At 36.4% G+C, this 24,058-nt stretch overlaps 1 protein-coding gene across 1 annotated transcript in view; it reads right to left on the reverse strand.

Moving 5' to 3' along the window:
* LOC134528927 (uncharacterized) overlaps positions 1–24,058 on the reverse strand; it is a 79,066-nt gene that overhangs the window by 48,336 nt on the left and 6,672 nt on the right. The window contains exons 5-21 of the mRNA XM_063362596.1: positions 23,186–23,359; positions 22,775–23,014; positions 21,213–22,261; positions 18,987–19,155; positions 17,327–17,937; positions 16,772–16,988; positions 16,005–16,275; positions 15,666–15,906; positions 15,025–15,319; positions 14,709–14,937; positions 13,301–13,468; positions 13,052–13,215; positions 10,927–11,070; positions 10,367–10,835; positions 9,279–9,466; positions 7,628–8,515; positions 4,732–5,006 (exon numbers count right to left, since the gene is read on the reverse strand). Coding sequence (XP_063218666.1) covers positions 4,732–5,006; positions 7,628–8,515; positions 9,279–9,466; positions 10,367–10,835; positions 10,927–11,070; positions 13,052–13,215; positions 13,301–13,468; positions 14,709–14,937; positions 15,025–15,319; positions 15,666–15,906; positions 16,005–16,275; positions 16,772–16,988; positions 17,327–17,937; positions 18,987–19,155; positions 21,213–22,261; positions 22,775–23,014; positions 23,186–23,359 — 5,792 coding nt within the window. The remainder of the gene's footprint in view (positions 1–4,731; positions 5,007–7,627; positions 8,516–9,278; positions 9,467–10,366; positions 10,836–10,926; positions 11,071–13,051; positions 13,216–13,300; positions 13,469–14,708; positions 14,938–15,024; positions 15,320–15,665; positions 15,907–16,004; positions 16,276–16,771; positions 16,989–17,326; positions 17,938–18,986; positions 19,156–21,212; positions 22,262–22,774; positions 23,015–23,185; positions 23,360–24,058) is intronic.

The raw sequence follows: 24,058 nt of genomic DNA on the forward strand, positions 1-24,058 counted from the left end.
TTTCGGATGTTTTGGCCAAAAAATTAGGTCTTAAAAACCTTATTCAGTATGAGTTAAAACTTTTAGATAAAACAACAATAGAAAGTCACCCTTGTCAGTTATTGGGCCCTAAAATGCAATTTATTCATGACAATACACAGATTAATTTAGATAAGGATGTCTTCGAAGCCTCGGCCTCATCTTTCAGCTCTCCGACATTTTTGGCCCCAAAGAACAAAGAAAAATGCCTTGTCAACGATTTTCGAAAACCGAGTAAACAGATTTCCATACAGAATTTCAAAATATATCACAGGTTTCTGTGTACCGTGGTATGGTATCTATACCAATATAAAGTAATACTCTTTGGATTACCCACAGGTGGCCAGGTGCAGACTCGCCTACTTGATCAAGTACCAGTTGGAGTTGTTTTTATTTCTTTTTGAGCGCACTCCTGTTCACATCTCCTTGCCAATCAGAAGGCTGTTCCCCCTTCCCATTGCCCCTCGGCACCTAGTGCACCCTTTAATTACTTGGACCAACTATCTCTTCAGAGAGGAGTCGCTGTTCTACCAACATATCTACAATCATCTGCCCTTGCAATGCTGCTGCGAGTAATTTGTAACGACTGTTGATTGAGGGCAGATTACTAAGTTAAGGGATGTAGCCCCAGTAATTTAGAGTGTTTCCTTTACAGTTACCTCTACTGTCTTCAAAAGAAGTGGACTAATTAAATTAGCTCGGGCAGATAAGGTCTCGTCCACGGGTTTCGCGAGAATTTCAATGTCAAGATGCTGTGATCTCCAGATTACCCCACCGAAGGGTAAGTGAGACTATCTTTGTTTAAACCCCTCGTTTGACCAGTAAATTTTCTATTTCGTAGTTTTATTTGTAATTTTCTTCTTGTTAATTTTCACTGTCGACCTTCTGTTCGCAGTGGGGTACACGTGACTCCATACAACACCACCATTCTTGTCTCTGCTGGAACATCTAGTCTTCCGAAGGTCTATCCTCACTTCAGAGGAATCACCTCATGTACCATATTCTTGCAGTCAGAAGGTGACAGAATAAATGTACCTAAGTGAAGAGTATGCCATCGGACTTATCAGGATTTTTTTAAATTAGACTACCGAAGATTAAATCTGGTCCTTAGCCAAACAAATTATATGCAAGAAACTTTTAAAAACAAATGTGTCGAAAATGTTTGTTATAGGAATGTTTTTCTACAAATTCAAAGATTTTTCTCTTACACCCCAATCCCAATGGCCAGAACCTATTAAATGAAATTTTTAAACAATCATAATTTTTTTTAAATTGTTAAACACTGGGGATCTATTATTGTAATGCCGATATTATGATGAAGGGTTAATTGGTATATATTAAACAACTTATTCAGCAGCCCGAACCCTGGTGTTCTTATTTAGTTGTGTAATTTGATGGTCCTTTTAAAATTCTGCATTGTTTTTAGGGAAAATACTAAATTTACCTGTTCACCTCTAGTGCTTCCGTCTGGTAAACTGACATGAGTGTCTTGTGAAGTATTTTTTCTCATCTTCCAGATTTCTTTGTTAGTCCCACTCAAGGGGAAAGTTTATTTATTCTTGAGCACAAAGGGGTTACAACATGTACTCCACTTGTGTTAGTATGTGTATTGTCTCTTTATGAGTGCACATATTTTATATAACTTCTTGTAAACACTCTATACGCACTTACTAAAAACTGTGTCGGACATTAGTTTTTATTAATGCCCTGCCATACTGAATCCAATTCTTCATAGTGGTTTTTCATTACTTTTGTGTATAACATGTTACATAAAATATTTAAGGACTGGTAACCACCTGTATTGATGTTTAAGTAATGAAGTTCAATCTGCAAAAGCCACCAGCCGCTACTGCCAACTACCGACCAGCTCAACAACTCTAGCCATAACCACCACCAGCCACTATGTCCATGAAATATGTCACCAACATAAACATGGCGGCGACACGCAACGTCCCCATAAAATGGAAAAGTCCTAACTCGACTTAGAATATTTTCAACCAAATCTGCAGCGATGCATGTCTGAAATATTCTACTACCTCAAGTTCCAAAATGTGACTTAGCCTTTCGTTGCCATAAGATATGTGCGTCGTTCCAGCGGCGATCCGCAAACTTGACGGCCGGCTATGGGGTCGGAGCGTCGACGGGCATAGTGACGATGCTTGGTGCGGCAGGCACCGGCGGACTATACTATTACTCGCTCTGGAGGGGTTCATATACTCGTAGAAGCGACTATTTGCCCAGAAGAGAACATTCTATAACAGTCTTCTAGGTAGTGACAGCAATGGCCGCCTTCCAGCATGATGTCATTTCCGAATGTTGACGATAGATGGATTTTTTTAAATCCCTGGAATACTCTTTTCTCCACACAGAACTACTGTTTGCCTAAACGACAGACTTATCTCTAGGCGCGCAAGCTTTGCAGGTTGCAAGTCCCACAGGCGTCGAGTACAAGTTCTCACTAAATAATAACAACACCGGTAAACCAAGAGAGAGGGCATGCACATAGGGCATAAATATGGAAAAATTAACAATAAGTAACTGTAGATGCAATGTTTTTTTTTTTCTTTAGGTTCTAACTTCTTATTCTAATTTATTTGGAAGTGTTAGTTTTTGTTTTAAAAACACTATTACCCCTTTTACTATTATTAGATATGAAATTTGCAAACTGGTAGAATTGTGTTGATTATCTTCAATTCATATTTACCTCTCTTTTACCCCTTAAGGGTCAATTATAACAAAATTATAAAATTGTATTTGTTAGTTTTCTTATGTTTTTAATTGGAACCATATAATTTATTATGCTTAATTTTTTCGGACATTTAATTATTAATTTTAAAACCTTGCTTATCTCGTTCACAACGTAGGGGTTGCATTAAAAATAATATAATTATTACTGTTGGTAATTTTATATCTTTATCATTGGTACCCACTTTAATTTAATGTTTTTATTAAAATCGGATATAATATTATTTTTTCTTAAAGACTTACTTTCCCCTATTTTAACCCATTACTGATTGATTATCGAAAAAGTAAAAATTTGTAGTTGTATTCTTTTGTTTGTTAGAGGTACCAAAAATATTTTGTCATGTTTAATTAAATTCAGAAATATAATTATAATTTTTAAAAACATACACCTATTTCACCCCTTAGGGTTTCAATTTCACAAAATAAATAAAAATTGTAGGTTATTAGTTTTTGTAGGTTATTAATGGTACACAATATAATTTATTTCACTTAATTAAATTCGCAGATATAATTATTAATCTTAAAAGCAAATCTATCACTTTTTAACTCCTTAGGGGTTGAATTTCGCAAATTAATAAAATTGTCATTGTTAGTACCTATATATATATATATATATTATTGGTACCCAAGGTAATTTATTAGTTTTATGAACTTCGGATATGTATAATTATAATTGTTAAAAAACATTCTTACCCCATTTTTACTCCTTAGGAATAGTATTTCGCAAAAATTAAAAATTGTGGTTGGTAGTTTTCGATTGTTTATTACTGGTACCTAATACAATTTATTACACTTAAATAATTTCGGATATATAATTATTAATTTTATTAGTATACTTGCCACTTAAATTTCCCAAAATATAAAAATAGATATTGGAAATTTTCTTATGTTTATTATTCGTACCCATTATAACTTAATACCTATTTTAAATACAAAGAAGAATAATTATTAATCTCAAAAACCTACCTACGCCTTTTTCACCCCTAGGGGTTAGAACTTCAGCAAATATAAACATTGTGGTTGGTAGTTTTCGTATGTTTATTATTGGTACGTAATATCATTTATTACAATTAATTTAATTATAACGCTTAAATACATACTTGACCCTTTTTCAACAGTTACATGCTTAATTTCGCAAAATATAAAAATTGTGGTTGTTTATATTCCTGTGTTTACTATTGGAACCCAAATTTTGAAATATAATTATTCATCTTTAAACCTACTCACCCATTTTTCACCCCATGAGGGTTGATTTTTGCAGAATTTAAAATTTTAGTTTCTATATTTTCGTCAGTATATATATATATATATATATATATATATATATATATAGGTCTATTAGTTTTAGAGATATAATTAATTATCTTTAAGGAATATTTAACCCTTTTTCACCCCCTTATGGGTGGACATATGTAATAATATATAGCCTATAGTTTTTAAATTGGCCAAATACATTTCTAATTAAAAAAAAAGGTTCATCAAAATCCGTCAAGTAGTTTTGGTTTGTTGATGCTCGAACAAACAGACCAACAGACAAACAGACAAGCAGTCAAAAATTTTCAAAACTATTTTTTTGAGTTCTTGATCATGTAAATAGCCATTTCCAATAGTTTTTCATCTTTTCATTCAATGTACAGACTTTTTGCCTCGAACATTTATTATTAGTATAGATAGATAGTTAGATAGATAGATAGGTGCCTTACAACTAACTAGTATGGAACATAGTTATGGTACAGCCAGCTAGCCTACCCAAGCAGGGCTGTCCTGGATCCCACCTCAACACCGTTTCCCCCTCGGCGTGCAACGTCACTCGCACAGGGCCACTGGGATGTGGTGGCATGCGTCATCGCCTGCGGCCTGTCGCTCCCAGCGCATGCGTAAGAAGTGACGTCACGTGAGCACCAGCTCACAGGCGTCTAGAAGTGTTCAGCCCTCGTCGTTGTGATGCAATGTAATCGGCAGGTTTACCGGACATATCTGCGGGCTTTCGGGGAGACCGACAGGTGCGAGGGCAGAGGGTCTGGGCGAGACCCAGGCTGGTGGCGATATGGCGAGTCCACGGAGCGATACCAGCGAGTCGAGGTTGGCGATAACAGCGAGCAGACGAGTTCTCCGGCGACGAGCGACTGTGCGGTGACTTGATAGGCGAAGAGGAAGACCCGAAGTGACATCGGCGAGGGGGACTTGACGACGCAGTGCGTGTGAGCGAGCAGAGGAGACAGTGGTGTGCGGACAAGAAACTCCTGCCATTTGTCCATTAGGTGTCATCATGGCGCAGGTATTACAATCAATTAATAGGGCTCTTATTTCGAACCCCGTTTTCATATTTCGTAAAAATATATGTTGTGTCATATATATGAGCTTTAAATGATGGGCAACAACTTGAAGCGAAAACCACCGAAAAACACCATAAACTTCACCAGCATTCGTCTAGACCGAGAGCTTAAGACGGATGGAATAATTTTGGAGAAACAAGCCCCCATGCAGAAATGCAAGATTGAATCAACGTTCTCACCATTACTTATAGTCGTATCGTTAACTCAACATTAACGCGCTGTTGATTACGTTCCATGCCCATACTCGATATTCTCAATGAAATATTGATCAAGGTTGTTGAATGTGAAGAGGCCTTCAGCTACAGCATCTATTTGAAAACTTTGTCTGCTTTGACAAGGGTCGGTGAGTTCCAATATGAACATAATAAATGTGACTGTTATTTCCGATTTAGTGGTGTGCTTTATTTTTGTAACCATCAATGCTTCTGTAACAAGAACATTAATGGATTGTCTTGTTGGGCTGCGAGTAGGAGCACTCTCTCGTTTATCTTGACTTATAAATGTTTCATAAACATGTCAGCATCATATTAACTACATACTATAATTATTTAAGTGCATCAGTTTAAATTTATTAAACAGACCAATTTCGGCACTAAATGAAAGCTTTATGGTAAATTGACAACATTAAAACATAATAGTGGATTATTTTCATAATAAATTTTCCATAATTAATAGCACATTTCTGAATCAGAAAAACACATAATATAACTGTCTATATTATTTGACAATTAGTGTTATACAATATTGAGACAATTTTTTCAATGGTAGTGCTTGAAATATTTTGAAAAATTGAAAATTAAAAATGTTTATATGGTTATTTATTATTTTTAATATTTTTCAATGTGGTGAGTCTGGTTTACTTAAAACGTTATTTAATTACTGTAAATAAGTGCACAATATTAGTGTTGAGCTGGTTGCTGCGACCTAGAACATTCAATTTGAAGATAGCACTTTGTCACGAAACTCTTTTGTTACCCTCCCTTCTCCTTCCTTATTGATTCCATCCTCTATTATAAGTTGCTTGATAACTAGGTACTTCTGTGTACATGTACAATACAATCTGCCACATGTTTTATTATGTTAATTTTCAGTGGCTAAGGCCTTCTTACTTCAGTTGGTACGGAGTGAGCGGTATGTATACTGAATAAATGAAGTTTTGTTTAATACTCCCATCGCGGTTTTGTCAGACTGTGACATGAAGGAGGGCAAGCCATAAGTTGTTTGCCTTTGTGTATTTTAACCTTAATTATTCTAGTCTGGCCTAACGTTATGTTTTTCAAATTCCAATGCCTTTTTCGAGCTTAGTATTTAGTGTAACGAGGCCCTAGACCGCACTCTTTAAGTGTTTGAGCGATGCTCAAACTAATCTTTCTTTATTTTTTCATGTTAGCTCCTCGCTACACAAAACTGAGCTAATACTTGATAAAGCTTCATAGCTAATTTTTAGCAATCAACAATGTGTGTGTGTGATTTTTTTTTTTTTTGCCTTTTTAGGTAATGTGGTCTAATGCAGCGAACCAGTTTGTCTTTTGCACTATTGTTATTATTACATACATATATGCAGGTTTGTGTAAACTCACGATTGTAAAGTATTTTATAAGTCATCTTTATATTTAAAAAGAGATCTCCTCTTACTACTGAGAGGTTTGTTTTATACCTGTAAGTTATTATTAGTGTTTTTAGATTGCTGTCTGTAAGCGATCACACTTAATTTGAGTCAAATTGTAATTTTCATGGCATGGGAGTCGAAATTTCTATATCTTCATTTCGCTTCCATGCTTCTACATTGCTAAGACTTACGAAAAATTCGTGTTAATAATTTACCTTGTAAAACTTCAGTACATTTTCTGTTAACACTTTATAACAGCTGTATGAAATGATAGTAAAAAATATTTACTTTTATTAAATGTTGGCAGAAGCAAATTCTTTTTTCTCGTGATATTGCACCACACATACAGGACAAGTTTAGGCCAGAACCTTATAGAAGGTTCCCATTTTTATTCTATTAAATATCCCTAGGATGTTTATTAAGTCACTTATGTTCAATCTGTGCTCTCATTTTAATAGCCAAAGCATCAACATTTCAGTATAGTAAATGCTTAGCTATTTAAGTAATTGAAATTTCTTTGTTTTAATATAAATTGCATTAGAAATAGTAACAACAATTTTTAAAATCTTCGACAGAAACTTTATTTCCACTGAATGATAAAGTACACATGCGAGAAACAAATCAAAACATTTTAAAAATTGTACTATTTATTTATTTTATTTTCACATGTTGTGCAAAGTATTTATTCTAAAATATATAAATATTACTGTTTAATGTTTTGATACAGTATAAAACATATGTTTACATAAGAGATACTCTTTCATTAAATGTTTTTTTTTTGTATTTTTTTCAAAGTTGCAGTATAAGAACACTAATATAACATATACAGTAGTTTGACATAAAATACAAACACACAAAGCATAGATATAGTCATTAAAATTTCCGAATCATTGTCAAGTTTGACTCATTTTCGTTAATATGTGGAACATATTTTCGGTAGACTTGTTTGCAGATATTTTGAAGCTCCTTTTCGCCTCAAGTCAGGATTTGCCCCACTTTCCACCATCGATTTCAGTTTCCTGGCTGTCGGGTTGCTGCTGTTGATGCAGTAAACAGGTATGGTCTTCTGGAACCGAGTGGTGACATGGGAACCAGGCGCACATGCAGGGATAGGGTGGATGCTGAAACAGATCTCGTTGCCGTCGACGATCACTTTGGTGCGGAACACTGTAGGTGTCTTCCTGGGCGACGAGCGGAGGTTGGGCTCTTGGCGGCTGGCACTGTCTTCCTCGTCACTTTGCTGCGAGGAGCTGGAGCTGGAACTGGAACTGTACGAACTGCTGGACAAGTCACCCCAGATGTCTTCATTGTCAATCAGGTTGACCAGGACTGCGTTCGGGCGAGGACGAACAATGCCCTGTTGGACGGCCTTCTTGCGGATCAATGATACAGGTCCTTGGCAGTCCTGTGGAAGAGACCAACTGGCCGAGAACAACTGCGAGTCATTCATGTAGTATCCGATGGGTGTTTTGAAATCGGTGGTAGGCTCGCCATCCCACGTGCCACACAATCCTCCTACATTGCTCTTGTAGGAATTGTTGGCACTCAGTTGGATTGTTTTGCCATCGTAAAGCACTTCTAGCCCGTGTTGTGGGTAGTGAAGGCTTATTTCTCCCGATGGAAGGTTGTAAAGCTCAAGCCATGTAGAACCTTGATTGTTGTAAATTTTAGTCACATTGTTACTCGACACCTTCAGGGACACACCATTTACTCGAACTTTTCCACTTGCATAGCCTCTGCTTTCAACTTGGTGTGATGAAGATGGTAACAAGTCGATTTCATTTTCACCAGTGTTGATTTTCACTTCCTGTTAAACAAACAATATTTTAAGATAAATCTGTAATGCTTATTTATCGTCTAGACCCAAACACTTATTGAGACTTGTGTACTGCAAATATTAATGTACGTCTAAAACCGTCTAAATGAAATAAAACCAATTAAAAAATTGCTCTAAAGTGAAATTCTTGCCATTCTTTTAAATTTTATACTGTTACGAATCTTGAAGTACAATTTTTTGTACATGTAGCAACCACGTACTTGGGCTCCACCCCCTTCGTTTATCAAACATACCTTGTTACCTTTGCAAACATTTTATTTCCTTCTCACATATATTTTATTTCCAATACCTATGCTATATTATTTTAATTAATTTGATTTATATATAGTACATTGGTCGAATTTGGCACTCTTTTTTTTAATTAAAAGTACTAACTTAATGTAACTTTCATTTTTGTATACACTTCTAACTCGCAGATTTATTGGCTTGTGGTAATTTAGCATATTTCCCTTGCTTTCTAAGAAGAAAAAAACAGTATATAATCAGCTAAACGAAATATCCAGTAAAATTTAACACAAGCTTCTGCAAACCTCACTAACCAATATTTTTATTCAAACAAATTTTAAAAGTTACTACAAAAAATATTATTGGAAGTTCTCTATGACTGATTCATTGATTGAGTTAAAATGGTGTTATGTTCTACCAAAAGCAATAATACATGTGTTACAGTCATCTTTCTTGCATAATGGCTGGATTACATTAAGAAATTTCACAATTTGTAATAATAGCTCACCTTCTTGTACGATCCTGCATCCCGGACGAGAACGGCAACATCGTCGTACTTATTCATGTACTTGAGTTCTGACTCGTAGCTGAGTTTTGGGGTAAGCTTCAACATGACGTGCCAGCATTTGCCCATGAGCACTGGGTAGGTTTTATTGTCGAACGTGTTGACAGCGCTATTTCCAATGGTGCACTTGGCTGAAAAAAAAAACGAGATGATTTATGACCAAACTTAACATCCCTTAATGATACTAACAATACTTGCATTCAAATAAACCTGTGTTAAAACATGTATTTGGTGATCTCATTTTTTTATAAACTGTACCCCCATCCAGCGTTCGTAATAATACAAGATTTTTTAATGTCTGTAATGGAAAGAAGACTTTTTGTTAATATATCGAATCAAGGTCTAAAATTTAAAAAAACGTTTTTAGCAGTGGGGAAATAAATAAAATAATAATTGATGAAAATTTAAGGTAAAGAATATTATTTAAGCCTTTTAGTTAAACAAGAATTACAGGTGAAATTATGTAAAACTAAAAAGATGATCTGTGTTCTGAGATTTTTTTAAAAGTATATTATAAAAGTATTATTTATGAATGGTGATCGGAGAAAAAAATGCCTTAACGTAAACTGAATAAAATTAAAGTAAAAGAGCTCTGTAAATGTTTTAACAAAAATACAAAAACCTGAGTAACACGACAGAGAATTAAAAGAGCATGAGAGTATTTGTTCGAATATTTTGTGCTATACTAAACTTCCAAAAAAAATTTTAAGGGGTATAGCTGTGAGCAAAGACAATAAATAACACAGTAGAGGTAGTTAAATCAGAAGGAAAAAAATAGTTGCAGAATACAGAGTTAGGAATAAGCAAGAAAACATTAGAGATTCAAATGGTTTGGTAATGTGAACCATGTCAGTGAGAGTAAATTTTTAAATTTTAATTTGGTAACAAATTTGTACAGCTTTCTCATGGGACCTACTCAATGGATATTCTTCAATTACTGTTGCAGTAGTAATACCATGTGTTAATAGAAACCTGTATCAGTTAATATTTAAGTCACTGATATGTAAACAACAAATACGCATGGCTCTTACGGTTCAACTGATCGCCGAGCGCGACTCTGGAGAAGCGCTCCGCTGCCCAGTAGACAGGATGAACAGCAAGGAGTTGCCTCGACACCGGTCCGAGAGGGAAATGCTCCAGATTGGCGTTCACTATCGGCGACTCCAGTGAGACGTTCAGTTCCTTCAAGTTGGGAGAAAGTTTCGCCTTCAGCTTGATCTGGTTCTGGACCAGATCCTCACTGAACACGTCCTCGTCCACGTACGGGTAGAGCAAGTACAAGAGGTGGCTGTACGACTTGTACGTGATGTTCTTCAACACAACTGGAAGATGGTTGTACTTGATGTGTACGTCCAGTTGGTCCATGTAGTTGGCCTCGGCGGTGACGTTGCGGCAAGCAGGCAGCGCGTTGTTGCCTTCAGCCATCTGACTCTCGCACAACTTCGCCATGGGGTTCTGGCTCACGTATTCCTGTCGCTCTTTGCTCTGACTGAACTTGGCCTGGAACACGGCAACAAGTCCGGTGAATGGTTATTAGTGGCCGCTAGTCTCAGAACGTCTACTCACAGAAGTACGAGGTGTTGAACATTACCTGCGCGGTGATACGATTGGCGTCAGGACTTGTCGCTCCGAAACCCAGAGAGGCTTCGGCAGAGATGTAAGGAGTTGCCTTAAGAGCTTCCTTGAAGTTGAGCAGTGGGACGTATGGTGCTTTGCTGGTCATCTCAAAAACAGCCTGAATAACATTAATAGCATATTAGTATTCTTGGTTCATTTTTTTTCCTACAAGTAACTGAACCTCATTAAATTTATTTTTTCTATATGTCAGCAAGATACAAGATGCATTAAAAGTATATATTTTAATATTTTCACTTGTGCATGATTTTAGGTTAGCATTTGTTAAGTGTTACATTTATGAAAAATTCACGATGTTCAATTTTCTTTAACAGACACTTATGCATTTTTTTACATAGAAGTATATTGAAGATTTAAATTGTGGTTTGATATTTAATATTTGCAAATTTCTCATATTCTGCTAAATATTTCACCCTGACATAGAAAAAATTGAACTTGACAATAAACAAATTTAAGAATAGTACTAGTCAATGTTTTTTTTATATAAAATTACACATAACTGTTTCTTTCAATGCCCTTTCACATAAGAAATTGCAGATATCCCATTTAAATTACTGTTAAACACTTGCATAAAATGATCTGTTTGTATAACCTCATTTTAAAATAATAATAACTAGCCCATTATATCTATCGGTGGCCTATTAAGGAACCACACAAAAACTATTTCTGGAAACATCAATGCCCGAGGTGAGACTCCAACCCATGAACACAAAGCTAGAAGTCCAATACCCTGACACTTAGATCACCAATGCCAATTAAGGTACACCATGAATTTGTTTGCAAAATATTTCTAATTTATTTGTAAGGATTCACCTACAAAGTATGTACAAAGCAAATAAACCACAATAATTACTCATAATGATTTACATGTGTTGATTCTACTAAAATACAATATGTGCATAAAAGAATGTTAAGATTCAATGATATATTATAAAAGTTTATTTTAGACTATTTACAACAAATCGTACATCAATTTGAAGTTAAACTAGTCTAGTTTTTCTTACAAATTTTCAACGTGTGCACCTTTATTTATACGGCACATATCCAACCCAAAGTCTAATCCTTCCCTCACTTTGGTTAACCAGTCCAGAGAAATGGAAACAATAGCCTCCTCAATTCTGTGTCTCAACTCTGGCATATCATTAGGTAGCGACGGAATGTAGACACGATCTTTTATAAAGCTCCAAAGGAAATACTTGCATGGCGTTATGTCAGTTGAAATTAGAGGCCAGCGAAAAAGAACTCCACACGATCAAGAATGTTTTCTTCCTGCTCAAACATTTGAAGTGCAATGTTACAACGTACACCATAGTCATATGGCTTAAAAGCATGTATCAACTGTAACAGTTATGGACACGTGTGTAAACGTGTTCTTAAAAAATTTCACACGGTCGAATTTGACAACTGAGAACAGATTTCTTAGAACTACGCAGGTAAGATGCTCTGACATTTTCAACATTCTGTACAGACACTTTTGGTCGTTCCGTGCTTTTTCCTTTACAAACTCATCCGGTCGTTTTGAATTATCTATATCATTGGCGGATGGTTTTGCCCCGTGGGAGATCACAATTAAACTTTAAATGCTCAGGAGTCACCATTTTGCATAGGTGGTGCTGCAAGCGAGAAAACAACAAAGCAGTACTCGCGCATGCGCTTATCTAAAACTGTCTGAGTTACTCTTTAATTATGACCTTTAACCAACAGAGCACATTTAAACATTTAACTGGAACATTCTTTTGTGGACATACTCTATTAGATGTATGGTAGTCTTACGTATTTCTGTACATGACTGTGAGGAGAAAATTTAATTTTTTTTCCTTGGTTTTTTTAGTCTTTGAATATTTTGAATGTGTAAAATGTTATTTTCCGTAGTTTTGTGCATATTCTAGGCTTTTATCTCATGAAATGGTTTCACAAAAAAAAAGTAGGCTAAACGTCTGTTCCCGTGCTTTCTGAAAGAACTATTTCACATTGTAGAATAAATCTGTTTTAGCTAGCCACATTTTATACAGTTTCTATTTAGAAGATCCATTTGAAAACACATTTATGCTATATGAACTTAAAAATGGAAGGCAACTTACTTGTAAGGGTTGTTCTGACTGGGAGGCTGGTTTCTGATAAACTGAAGCCACTATGCGTGAATACTCATCGACTGGACTTCTGGCTACAGCCGCTGTTGTCATGAACTCGGCGATTTCTTCTCCAGGGAACTGGACAGTCAGGTCCACCGCCATAGTGGTGCTGTCTGGAACACAATGGTAAAATAAGACATATTTTGCAAGTACAAACAATCGCTTCTAACTTAAATGTTTTTGGTGGATTAGGCTTACTTTTGATACTGTGGCTCGCCTTTTCAATGAACTCCTCAATCCTCTTCTGGCTGTTGGACAAAGGTAGAAGCGATACCGCGCCCTTGGATTTCTTTTGCCTTGGGTGGTACCAGCTACCTTCCTCTGAAGAATATTGCTCGTCTGATGTTGAAGTGTTGTATCTGCTAGCTAAGAACACATTCATAGATAAACTGTAATTTATTTCAATTTAAAAGTGTTAAGTATATGTTCCTGAAATAAAAAATACTAAAAATATTTTGTGAAATAATATTATTTTAAATTCAATAAGAACAACCGACTGTTAACGTGTGTTGGTTATTTTATATTTTGCCTCTGTAAATATTTAATAATTTAAAATAAATTGTTAACATTTAAATTAAAAAACATAACGCTAAAGTAAGAGGTGGCTTCAGCAAATAATATTTGTTCTGCAAGTATATATTTAGAATTTTTCAGTTTATCGTGAATTCGTAAGCATATTTTTACTTAAGAACATGGAATAATGGGGCATGTGCTTTGATTTATTTTATTAAAAATATATTCCTAACAATGCTTTATTAATTTCCGGGCTTCTAAAACCTACATTAAATAGTTCTGGGTATAGTAATTAATTTTTGAACATTGTTATACTTACTAGTAATGTACTTATGTGAAACAAAATAAAAAAGTTTTATTTAATTCATGTTACAAAAAATAAAGCTGCTGCTAAGACGTGTTAAATATTTTAGAACAAGGACTGAATATGTCAGATTTTTAATCAGCTAGTTAATGTGTTCCGTCAATGTTGAAAGTACTATGCATTGATTATTTCTTAGTTTCTTTACTAGTTTTTGTTTACAATAGAGAAATTTTAAGATTACCAGTGCTTTTAAGAAATCATCATCCCTTATTCAAAATAAAAATTTTGCCAACTTATATAAATTTATGACAACTGAAGGTTTTTTTTTTTTTTTTGGCTATGAGTGCATCCCTAAGTAAAATACACGATAAAGCGCTCTAGCTGATAACTACGCCCAAGCGGTTTGAAGTCCACTATAATATTTGTGGTCTACTTGCCTAAAGCATCTGTGCCTAAATGTGCTATTTTAAACTTTATAATTTAACAACATAAAGAAATAGCCATTCCTCGGGAGAAGGGTCGCCACAGTGGTTCAGTGGTAAGATCACTTGACTTTTTCATTTAATCGATCCACAATCAATTACTGTCAAAGTCAAACACATATTTTCGCAAGTGGAATATCTGGTGGGCATTTCCATTACCCGTGTATTTTCTCAGAATCATTCTGTTTCACCCACTCGTTCATTCCATCACTGCTCTGTAATCATATGAACACCCCTCATTGTTTCTTATGACAACGATGTAAACAGAATTTTTACTTCTAGTAAAAATTGCAGCTCTTTTCCTTACCATATGCGCCTCTGATAACGACAGAACGTGCACTTGATTTCTGGGGAATGAAACTTAAGCTTATGTTTTCAGATATCAAGCTCTCGTCAGCAGTCGGGAAGTATAGGGGCATGAGCAGATCTCTTTTCGCCTCCTCGATAATTCTTGTCAGTCGTCTTAATGGTCCGCTGGCATTGTGATGCACTTGGAACGACATTCCGATGCTCTTTTCTCCGAACGTCGAGTCCATCTGGAACATCATAAGTGCTTTCATTACACACAGCACAGAAAATGTGCGTAACATTTACGACCAGAAACCTTGACTTAATAAGATTACCTGGGTGAAGTCTTCGTTCACGATTTGCTCATAGCTGCTCTCCTCTTGAATAGGTTTGAGGTTCAGAATATTATGCCGTACAATGAAGGGTGTAGTGCTGTAGTAGAAAAGTGTTGTCTTTTGGTCTTTATCGATTGGCTCTGCTGTCAGTTTGAAATTTTTATTCTTCACATCGATGTCCACTTTGGCTTTAGCTGGCAGGTTCACGAAAGTATCCTTATTTACACCGCTCAAGTAGTGTGTGTTATCAAAAGGTGTGACGAATCCAAGTTCAGCTTGGATCTTTGAAGAATACCTTAAAGAAAGAACACAGTACAGTGTACGTCATTATCCATTAAAAACAAAACAGAACATATCGTGTACTAGAGTAGGTTGCTATAATATAGAAATATCATATGAAAACTTTCTTTTACAAATTAGTATTTACGTGATTTACTGTCTACATAGTATCCAAAATTTTTGTCCAATGTTAATATTCCTGAGAAAATGAAATCACTTGCATAAATCATAATGTAAGGCCACCAAAATTTCAGGAAAATTTTTTTAGCATTACCAATACTAGCAAAGCAGAGTAGTCATAGCTTATAAATGCTTTTATTTTTAACTATGGATTTTTAAGAAAATTCTGAGGGAAGTTTTACCAAATGTTCAGTTGGCCGCTTGCGTTCACAGATTTGGGTACACTATAACTCTTTTCCTCGTCAAGCTGTAGCCTCAGGCGTGCCTTTCCTCCAACTGAGATCACAGACGGTGTTTTAAGCGTGTACACGAAAGGCAGTCCAGTCGATACAGGGAAAGCCAATGTTACTGCATACTCGTTGTAAAACTTGGTAAAATTAAAACTCCTTTCTGAGCTAATTGCTGCCATAACTTGTTGCAAAACTGAAACATTACAAAAAACATTATTCCAGAGAAACAGTTTGATTTGATTTGGGGGGAGGGGGTAAAAATAGTGCAAATCACAAATAATGTTTGCTTACCATCTGGGATTTTATTAATGGTATGACTGTCATAAGCAAAGAATCGAGATTGTCCTAAAACGTGGGCCATGAAGTTTCCTTCCGTTGGTTCAGACTTGTTCAGTTTGAGTCCAAGAAGTTCAGAAATGTGCGATGGTGATATATTAGTTTCCCAATCAAAAGCACTGTATTCTGTTGACTCCTCTAGTGATTCATGTAGGCGTTGGCTGCGTCCCAGTTGAACTTTCAGACGCTCAATCAGATGGGGAACGCTAGATACCATGGCTCCAAACTGTAAAGAAATACAATCAATTAAACTCATTTTGCATGTGTTACTGGAGAAATTTCTCAAGTACAAGATGTGTTTTAAGCTAAATTGTTCAACTCAAAACTAACTTTCATTTAAGAGAAAAAAATTCCTTGTGACAAGTATGTTTTAAATTGAAACGCGAGTTAAAATAAATAGTTTATAACACAAAATAAATACAGCAAATGTAAACCAACATTTTTTTGGCAGCAACCAACAAGTACTGATTGCTGCTTGAGTCAGCAGGAATATGGTTTCTCAATCCTTTTATATTTATTAAAGAAAATGGCTAAGGAATTTAAACTACAGAGATTTCAGGACCAATATTTTTAGTTTAAATATTGTTATTTTTGTTAACATTTGAATGTCAACTTAGTGCGATGATTAAACATAATGTATTTATTGGCATGGTACATTTATATTATATAATATGTATATTATATCACATTGTTGTAAATCATTTGATGATTTAGCTACTTACACTGAAAAGGTTTTTTTTGAATCCACCATGATTCCTCGTGATGTTGAAATACAAAGATTTTGGGATGGCTGAATTGTCGCTGCCAATGTATTTAAGTTCTTGTGTGTATGAGAGAGGTAATTTTTCAGATTCGTAGCTGCGCATGTGAATTCGGCTGGACTGTATTGGAATACCTGTCGAGTTCATAATGCTGACAGCTGATTTTGCGGCCAGTGATCTGCATGAAAAATAATTACATAAATAATCAGTACGAAGTCAGGAAAATTACACCTCAATAAATTTTAATAATTTAAATACTAATTAAATATTTTAATACTGTAGAATCATTTTTTTTCCATTTCACAGGCATATAGTTGAATATTAAATGTAAGAAATAGTTATGCATTGGTATGAATGTTAATCTGTAAGAAATAATGGAAACAACAAAGAATCTAGATCCACATGATTGGGTATATTATAGGATAAAATATGGCTACATTAAAGTATCAAAAATGAATTGTACGAAACTCAGATGGCTGTATGAAACAGTGATGCGAAAGAGGTTAAGTAACTCACAGTTCGCGGTGGGCGGAGCCCTTGAGGTTCGCAAGGGTCTGAATGCCAGTCTTGACGACGGCGTTGACCTGCGTGTGGACGTCGTAGTTGGTGAACTCAGCCATGCGCTGCAGCATCACCCGGGGAGGGTTGGCAGTCATCAGCAGCTGCACCGCGGCACAGCGCACCTCGTGCTCCTCGGCCGTGTTCTGGTAGATCTTGAACAGAACCTGCCTCGCCACCTCGGGGTACAGCTTGGCCAGGTGGCTCATGCTGATCACCATCAAGGTGCGCTGCAACGTGGTGATGTTCACGCTCCGCTCCAGGTACGGCTCGAAGATCTTCAGGATCACCGGGTGGCCGATGGCACCCAGGACGTACGTGTACACCTGGATCTTCACGCTGTCGTTGCGGGACACGGCTTCTCCCAAGCGCCTCTTCAAGTGCGGGATGTACACTTGGTGCACAGCAGAGTCGCTTCGCGATGCGGGGCGACCGTACGTGTGGACGGGGTAGTACTTGTGCACGGTCGAGTTGTCGATCTGTGATTGGCGTATCAGTTTTGCAAAAGCTATGAGCGCAGTTACGTTCAGTTGCGACTGTTGAAGCACTTTTTGCGAAGTGACCAGTTTCTGAAAAATAAAATCGGGGAAAAAATGTTCAAAACTAAATTATGTAGACAACATTTTTTTCAACTCCTGCAAATAAATTAATAAATTCATTTTTAATTTGTGACAGTCACAGGAACTACTTTAGTAAATTTTAGGGAAAAAAAAGATACGTAAATAATTATATAAATTCTGTCTTGTTATTCAATATGACGAATTACAAAAATATGTATATATTTACAACTTAATCTTCATCTAAAACTGCCAAAAATTTAGCTTTAAGTGTTAGTTATATTTATTTGATCATTCAACTTTTGTAAGAATCAAATTAAGTTTTTTTCACTTATCGGATTGTGATTTTATTTACTAAGAGTGTTTTGTATGAATAATTTATTTATGTTAATTGTGTTTGTGTATTCTTGATTATACACAAGATCATGAATTTATTCCACGCAACGTTTTATTTGTGCGAAATACTCCCCAACTTGTAAAACTAAATATTATAAAAAAATATGAAGTATTCAACAAACATTAAAATAGCAAAAAATACTGATCTTATCATAGGTAATATTTAATCTGTCGCAATATTTGTATCAATGATTGTGAATGTTTGTAGTGTATGGAAAAAAGATTGTCATACACTGTGTAATGGAAAAGTGCACTTTTCTTCCTTCAATTATTGATATGAAATGTCTGCTTTGATTATTATTACTAAATATGGGGAGGAGGTATACATTGACAGTTTAAGTCTGTCAGCTAAAATCTTGTAATATCAATCTTGTAAAATCAATAGACTACCAGTTACATAAAAAAAATTAAAACACATTTTGAACGTCATTTGTGCACTTTTCTTAACTCGGTTGGAATAAAATATCTAGTTCACAGCTATACCTAAGTAACATTTAACATGGAGGCAATAAGTTTTAAACAACAAATCTTAGTTTCAAGTATGACCGAAATATTTAACAAGAAGTCAGTTTGTCTTTGGCTTTTCTGCGTGTAGCCTTGGAACGCAAGAAGCTAACTATGTAGTTAGGCAAAAATTCCGTAAAAAAAAAATATTGGTCACTCACAAAAAGCTCGTGAAGGTATTTTGGAGTGGGCATGATTGCAGACGACGGCAGGACCGCCAACAGCTGGGCAGCTTCTTCGCCCTCCACTCTGGAGTTGGCTATCCAGTCCTTGAGCACCAGGAGGGCGGGAGCAGTGCCTGCTTCGGCTACAGCGTCGCGGAAAACTCTCCTGCAAACGGAAAGGTATTGGCTTCAAAAAGAATCAAAACGATAACATTTAAGTGTAAATCACTAATTCATTTTTAAGTGATGGCCACCTTACCTAATTACTATACATAATATTTTGTTTAGCGCTGATTCTAGATATTCATGATGAAGTGTTTAGAAAATGGGACGACAAAGTAGTGTTCTTTGAATGACTCAGCTAAGGAAACGCAGAAAATACACTTATAATAAATGTTTACGATGGTTATCGTAAAGAAAAATATTAAGTTGTTATAACTTTTAAGAACTTTTACAACTAGCATATAATATGGTTCCTCTTTGTACTAAGTAGTTTTGTTTAAGTTTGTACGCTTGGTTTAAATATTTTATTCGCTCCAATAATCATCGAATAGTAATCATTTAAATTGTTTGAATTTTTATTTAAGTATACGGGTCTTATATTTTATATCGTGGTTTGTTACGGCAACTTAACGTGGTTGCATGGACGGCCGCTAGGAGCGCAACTAGCCGCGTATGACGTCACGTGAAGCCAGCGCGGGCGGTGGCGAGTCGTCATGTGGAGTTGAATGGGAACTCACGCCCCCGCGGAGCAGCTCCGCAATGTACACTTCGACGTGGGCGAGAGAACGGTAAACTGTGGGACGCTTGGTACTACGATTGGCAACATGTTGTATTGGCCTAAACCTCCACCTCTACTTCGAGAATTAAGGTAAAGCCAAGTAAAAATAAAAAAAATGTTAGATAAATCCCATCCAGCGAAATCTTTGCTGGGGTATACGTCAAGTTTATGATTTTACGCTTACGCAGTTACGTATTTTGGGAAACTGAACTTCTACCTGTAACTTGCATTCAGTGTTGGGCCTTAGGTAGCGAAATTTTTTGAGTAGATTTCCCGTGCGCTGGTAGCAGCAACTTTGTTTTGATTGTGAATTTAGGTATGGTGAAAGTATTATTAAATAACTCATTGTTTGTGTATTGCCATACGTAAACAAAACTTCTTTAGACGAAGCAATTTTAAGTGGTGTCATGTGTCTGTCAAAAAGTGAGCTTACGTTAGTTTATGCAATTGGAACGTAAACGGTATTACGGAATCATCTGCTTACGTAAATACCACCGTAACGGGATTAACTTTGTAAAACCTGAAAGTGTATGCCAACTTGCGTCACCACTGTGCTCAACTGCCATTCAATGCCTGATGTGCGAACGGCAGTGTGGTATTTTAGAACACATGTCGGACTTTGCAATAGAACCGTCTCCAGTGAGTTATAAACCTACGTAGTCAAATTTTAAAGGCCTTTTTAAAGGTCAGCTCCCAGTTATGATTTAATTAAAATTTAAATATTTTTTAATAAGAATGTCAGGTCAAGCTATTTAGCTGCGCAGTGGTTATAACTGATTTTGTAGATGGCCTAGTATAAACGTAATTTCCAAGGTATTTTAGCCTAATTATATAATGACTTTGCTTTAAAAGGTTATAAACGTAAGGCATAAATGTATTTAGTGTGAGTTCTATAGGTCTTACATACGTTTTTGTTGCAATGAAGTGCATTCTTAATAGAGGTTGTATTCATTCAGATACGAAACTTTTAAAAGGCCAATATGTTAAATTTCTTACATATTTTCATAAAACGTTGAAAGAAAATATGAAACATGATGAAAATAGATATAAAGTTTAATATCTTTCTAGCACGAACCACCGTAAGGTCCGATATTAGTAGTTTCAGTTTAAACTCCACTATTTACTGCGTAAGTTTAATTTGGATTTATTATTTTTTGAACCTGACACGGCGGATTTGGGTGGTTTTAGGTTTGGTTCCTGGTAATTTTGAGCCAACAAACTACCGGTATTTTTGGTTACCGTCCAGTGAGTGTCGAGGACGTGGGCCCTCGTTTGTTGGAATAAAACAAAAGCTGACAACTACTAGAAGTAATTTGAAAAGCTAGAATAGTGGAGAAAAAAACGAGTGAATATCTGCAAATCAAAACAAATGAAGTGAAAATGCAATATCCCAAACTAGAGGTTGCAAACGAGCAAGATACTTGTACCAAAGAGTGTCTTACCATGCACTGAGGCGAATGTTGTGACTTTCACTCGAGCTGCGAGAGGAGTAGCTGGAGTATAGACTGGCTGTAGCTGCTTGCAGTTGCTTCGTGCCCATCGAGCGAATCAGGTCAATAAGAATGGAGTACTTTTCTAAGGAGTTTTGCTTCGCCATGAAATCATCGCTGTGAATATCGCTAGCGATTTCCTGCGCCATTTTCCGAACGTAATCCACGATGTTGATTTTCTGGCTGACAGATTTCCCTGAGATTCCAGCGAAAAGTGGCAGCATTGGCAGACTTAGAGGTTCAGTGAGGGCCGGGAGTGGCAGGTAATAGTTTTCTTCGCGGTTTTCAGTTTTGTACATTCCTCGGGTGTTGTTCTCCTGGGAGCTCTCAGAAGACTGCAGCTCGCCAGATGCCATGCGACTGATGCTAGCCTCTTCCTCGTCTTGTTCAGGGGACTCCATGCGCGAATCCTGCGTGTATCTTTCTCGTTTGTGTATCGCTCGCTTGAATCTCATTCCCCCGAAATATTTCTCCTTGTCTTCTTCCTGGCTTTCCGACGACCTTTTCGCCTGGTTTTGCGATGCTGAAACGGACCTCTGGCTCTTTTCTTCGGAGTCCTCGTTCTTGCCTCCCCAGATGGAGTCGAAGCTAGCCCCGCCGCTACTGCGCGATTCCTCGCTGGAGGAACGGGACACGCTGTCTGGCTTCTGCTCGGAGCCGCTGTGAACGACGTCGTCCTCGCTGGACTCGGAGGAGTGCGAGCTGGAGCTGGAAGAGCTGCTGCTCGCCGCGCTGCTGGCGACGTCGGCCACGTTCCTGTACCTGTACGCGTTCTCGTACGTGTAACCGAGGCTGCCCGCCTTCTTGCCGTCGGCCACGGCTTGCGGCGCGCTCGAGGCAGTCCTGATCGCTTCGAGGGTCAGGTTCAAGCTGCCCACCACCATCGACTTCTGCTTGTTGTAGAGCAGCGGGCTGAGGACCACCTTGCTCGTCGTGAGGGAAGACTGGATGGTGTACCGGTCGAGGCTTCCGGAGATGATGACGCGGGAGACTGTAGATCTCTGCAAAAGGAGCAGCATTATGTTAGTGGACATTTACAAAGAATGTGTACAGGTTTCGTTTGACAACTGATTATTATGTACGAGTAACAAGTTTTTTTTAATATTATACTTCTTCAGATGTATCAAAATTAATATACAATTTCATAGTATAGGTAACCACAAACAATATTAAACCATACTGACGGAAATCCAGCCAGAAACACTGTCACAAATACCGAATCAAAAATTTATATTGTTGGAAGAAACCTTCAAGAAATGCGCTACCAAGTAAACACATAATATCTATAAAATTCGTTACTTTAGATTAAACATTCCAGATCAAAATTATTCCCTATTCATTCAGAACATTCTAATACTCCTTTACTGAGAATCAGCCACATATTTGTTAGCAGAACCAATCGCTTTTCTATGTAGTGACTTAACATAAATTGCTTTTTTAATTTATTCAATACTAAGATCATTTTGATTTATATATATATATATTTTTAATGCAGAAACCTTTGGTGCACTTACCGAAAGAAATTCGTTAGCTTGGTTACCATCCGGATGCTGGAACTCACTGTTGCCAGGAAAACCGAAGTTGAAAGCTATTCTACGATCACAGTTGCTGTAGTTCTGAGTCTTCACAATCTCGATGACTGGCGTGTCTTCAAGATCCAAGACGAGGGGAGCAAGATACGGCTGAGCCAGAATGGTTAACTGAGGAAGCGGCGCGATGTCGTACAAGACTTCACATTTCCCAGTGATCGAGTCCTTAAGTCAGAACAGAACAAACATTTAAAGCATGCTTTTGATTACAGGAAATAAATACATTGTTAGCTAAAGTTAGCTTTTGTTACATGAAATTATTAATGGTTTATAAATTATTATATTGGTATTAAAATATTAGATTTTCAGTACACATTGTTGACACAAAATCCCTACCTCCATTGCCCTGAAAACTGCATTCGGAGAAGCGGCTGTATGGTTTGGTTTGATGTTTATACCTCCAGAAACCAAGTTCTTTCCTTCAGTGTTGACTTGGAGCTGACTTGCCAACGATTTCAGCAAGTTAACCTCCCACGTAGGGACGTTTTTGTTTACCACTAAATCAACAACCTATAAAAGGAAATATATCAATGTATAACATCTTTTTTTGAATATTACATTTTTTTTCAGCAAATTTAAACTTTTATAATATTGCATCTAATATTTCACCATACATTTAAACACCTGTTTGGAAAACCAGTGTAGTATAATAATTGATGACAATACTGACAATCAACAGCAAGTCCAATAGCAGATCATTATGGTTATTTGTAAAAGCACGGACAAATATGGTCGACATTAACTACGTCTAACGCGTCACACTACAATACATTGTATCATTGTATATTAAGTGCTAGTAATACTAAATTACATTTATTGCAATAGCTCATTTGTTGCTATGTTTAAAAAATTTTATATCAATTTTTTAAAACAAACTATAAATAAGCAACAGCGTTTCAACTTTTATGAAGGCCTTTCTATGATTTATTGTATCATTCATAATCCTGGATTTTTTATTGCTGGACATAAAGGGAAAGCTTCGCTGAAATAAGTGGTTTAGACAAATTTGGTCGCGACCTTGAGACTTATATCAAGAAGCCATTTGTGTGTTATATTGCTGTTAATTCATGTACTGAAATTTAATGTTTTAGGAATAAAAAATAAAAATAAATGTGTAGGAATAATAACATAAAGCCAACTCAATGGCTAAGTTATTATTATTGGGTACTTAATCTATTTTAACACCTTTACACAAGGCAAAACATTTAT

This window comes from Bacillus rossius, chromosome 2, assembly GCF_032445375.1.
Source record: "Bacillus rossius redtenbacheri isolate Brsri chromosome 2, Brsri_v3, whole genome shotgun sequence".
NCBI classification, from domain to species: domain Eukaryota; kingdom Metazoa; phylum Arthropoda; class Insecta; order Phasmatodea; family Bacillidae; genus Bacillus; species Bacillus rossius.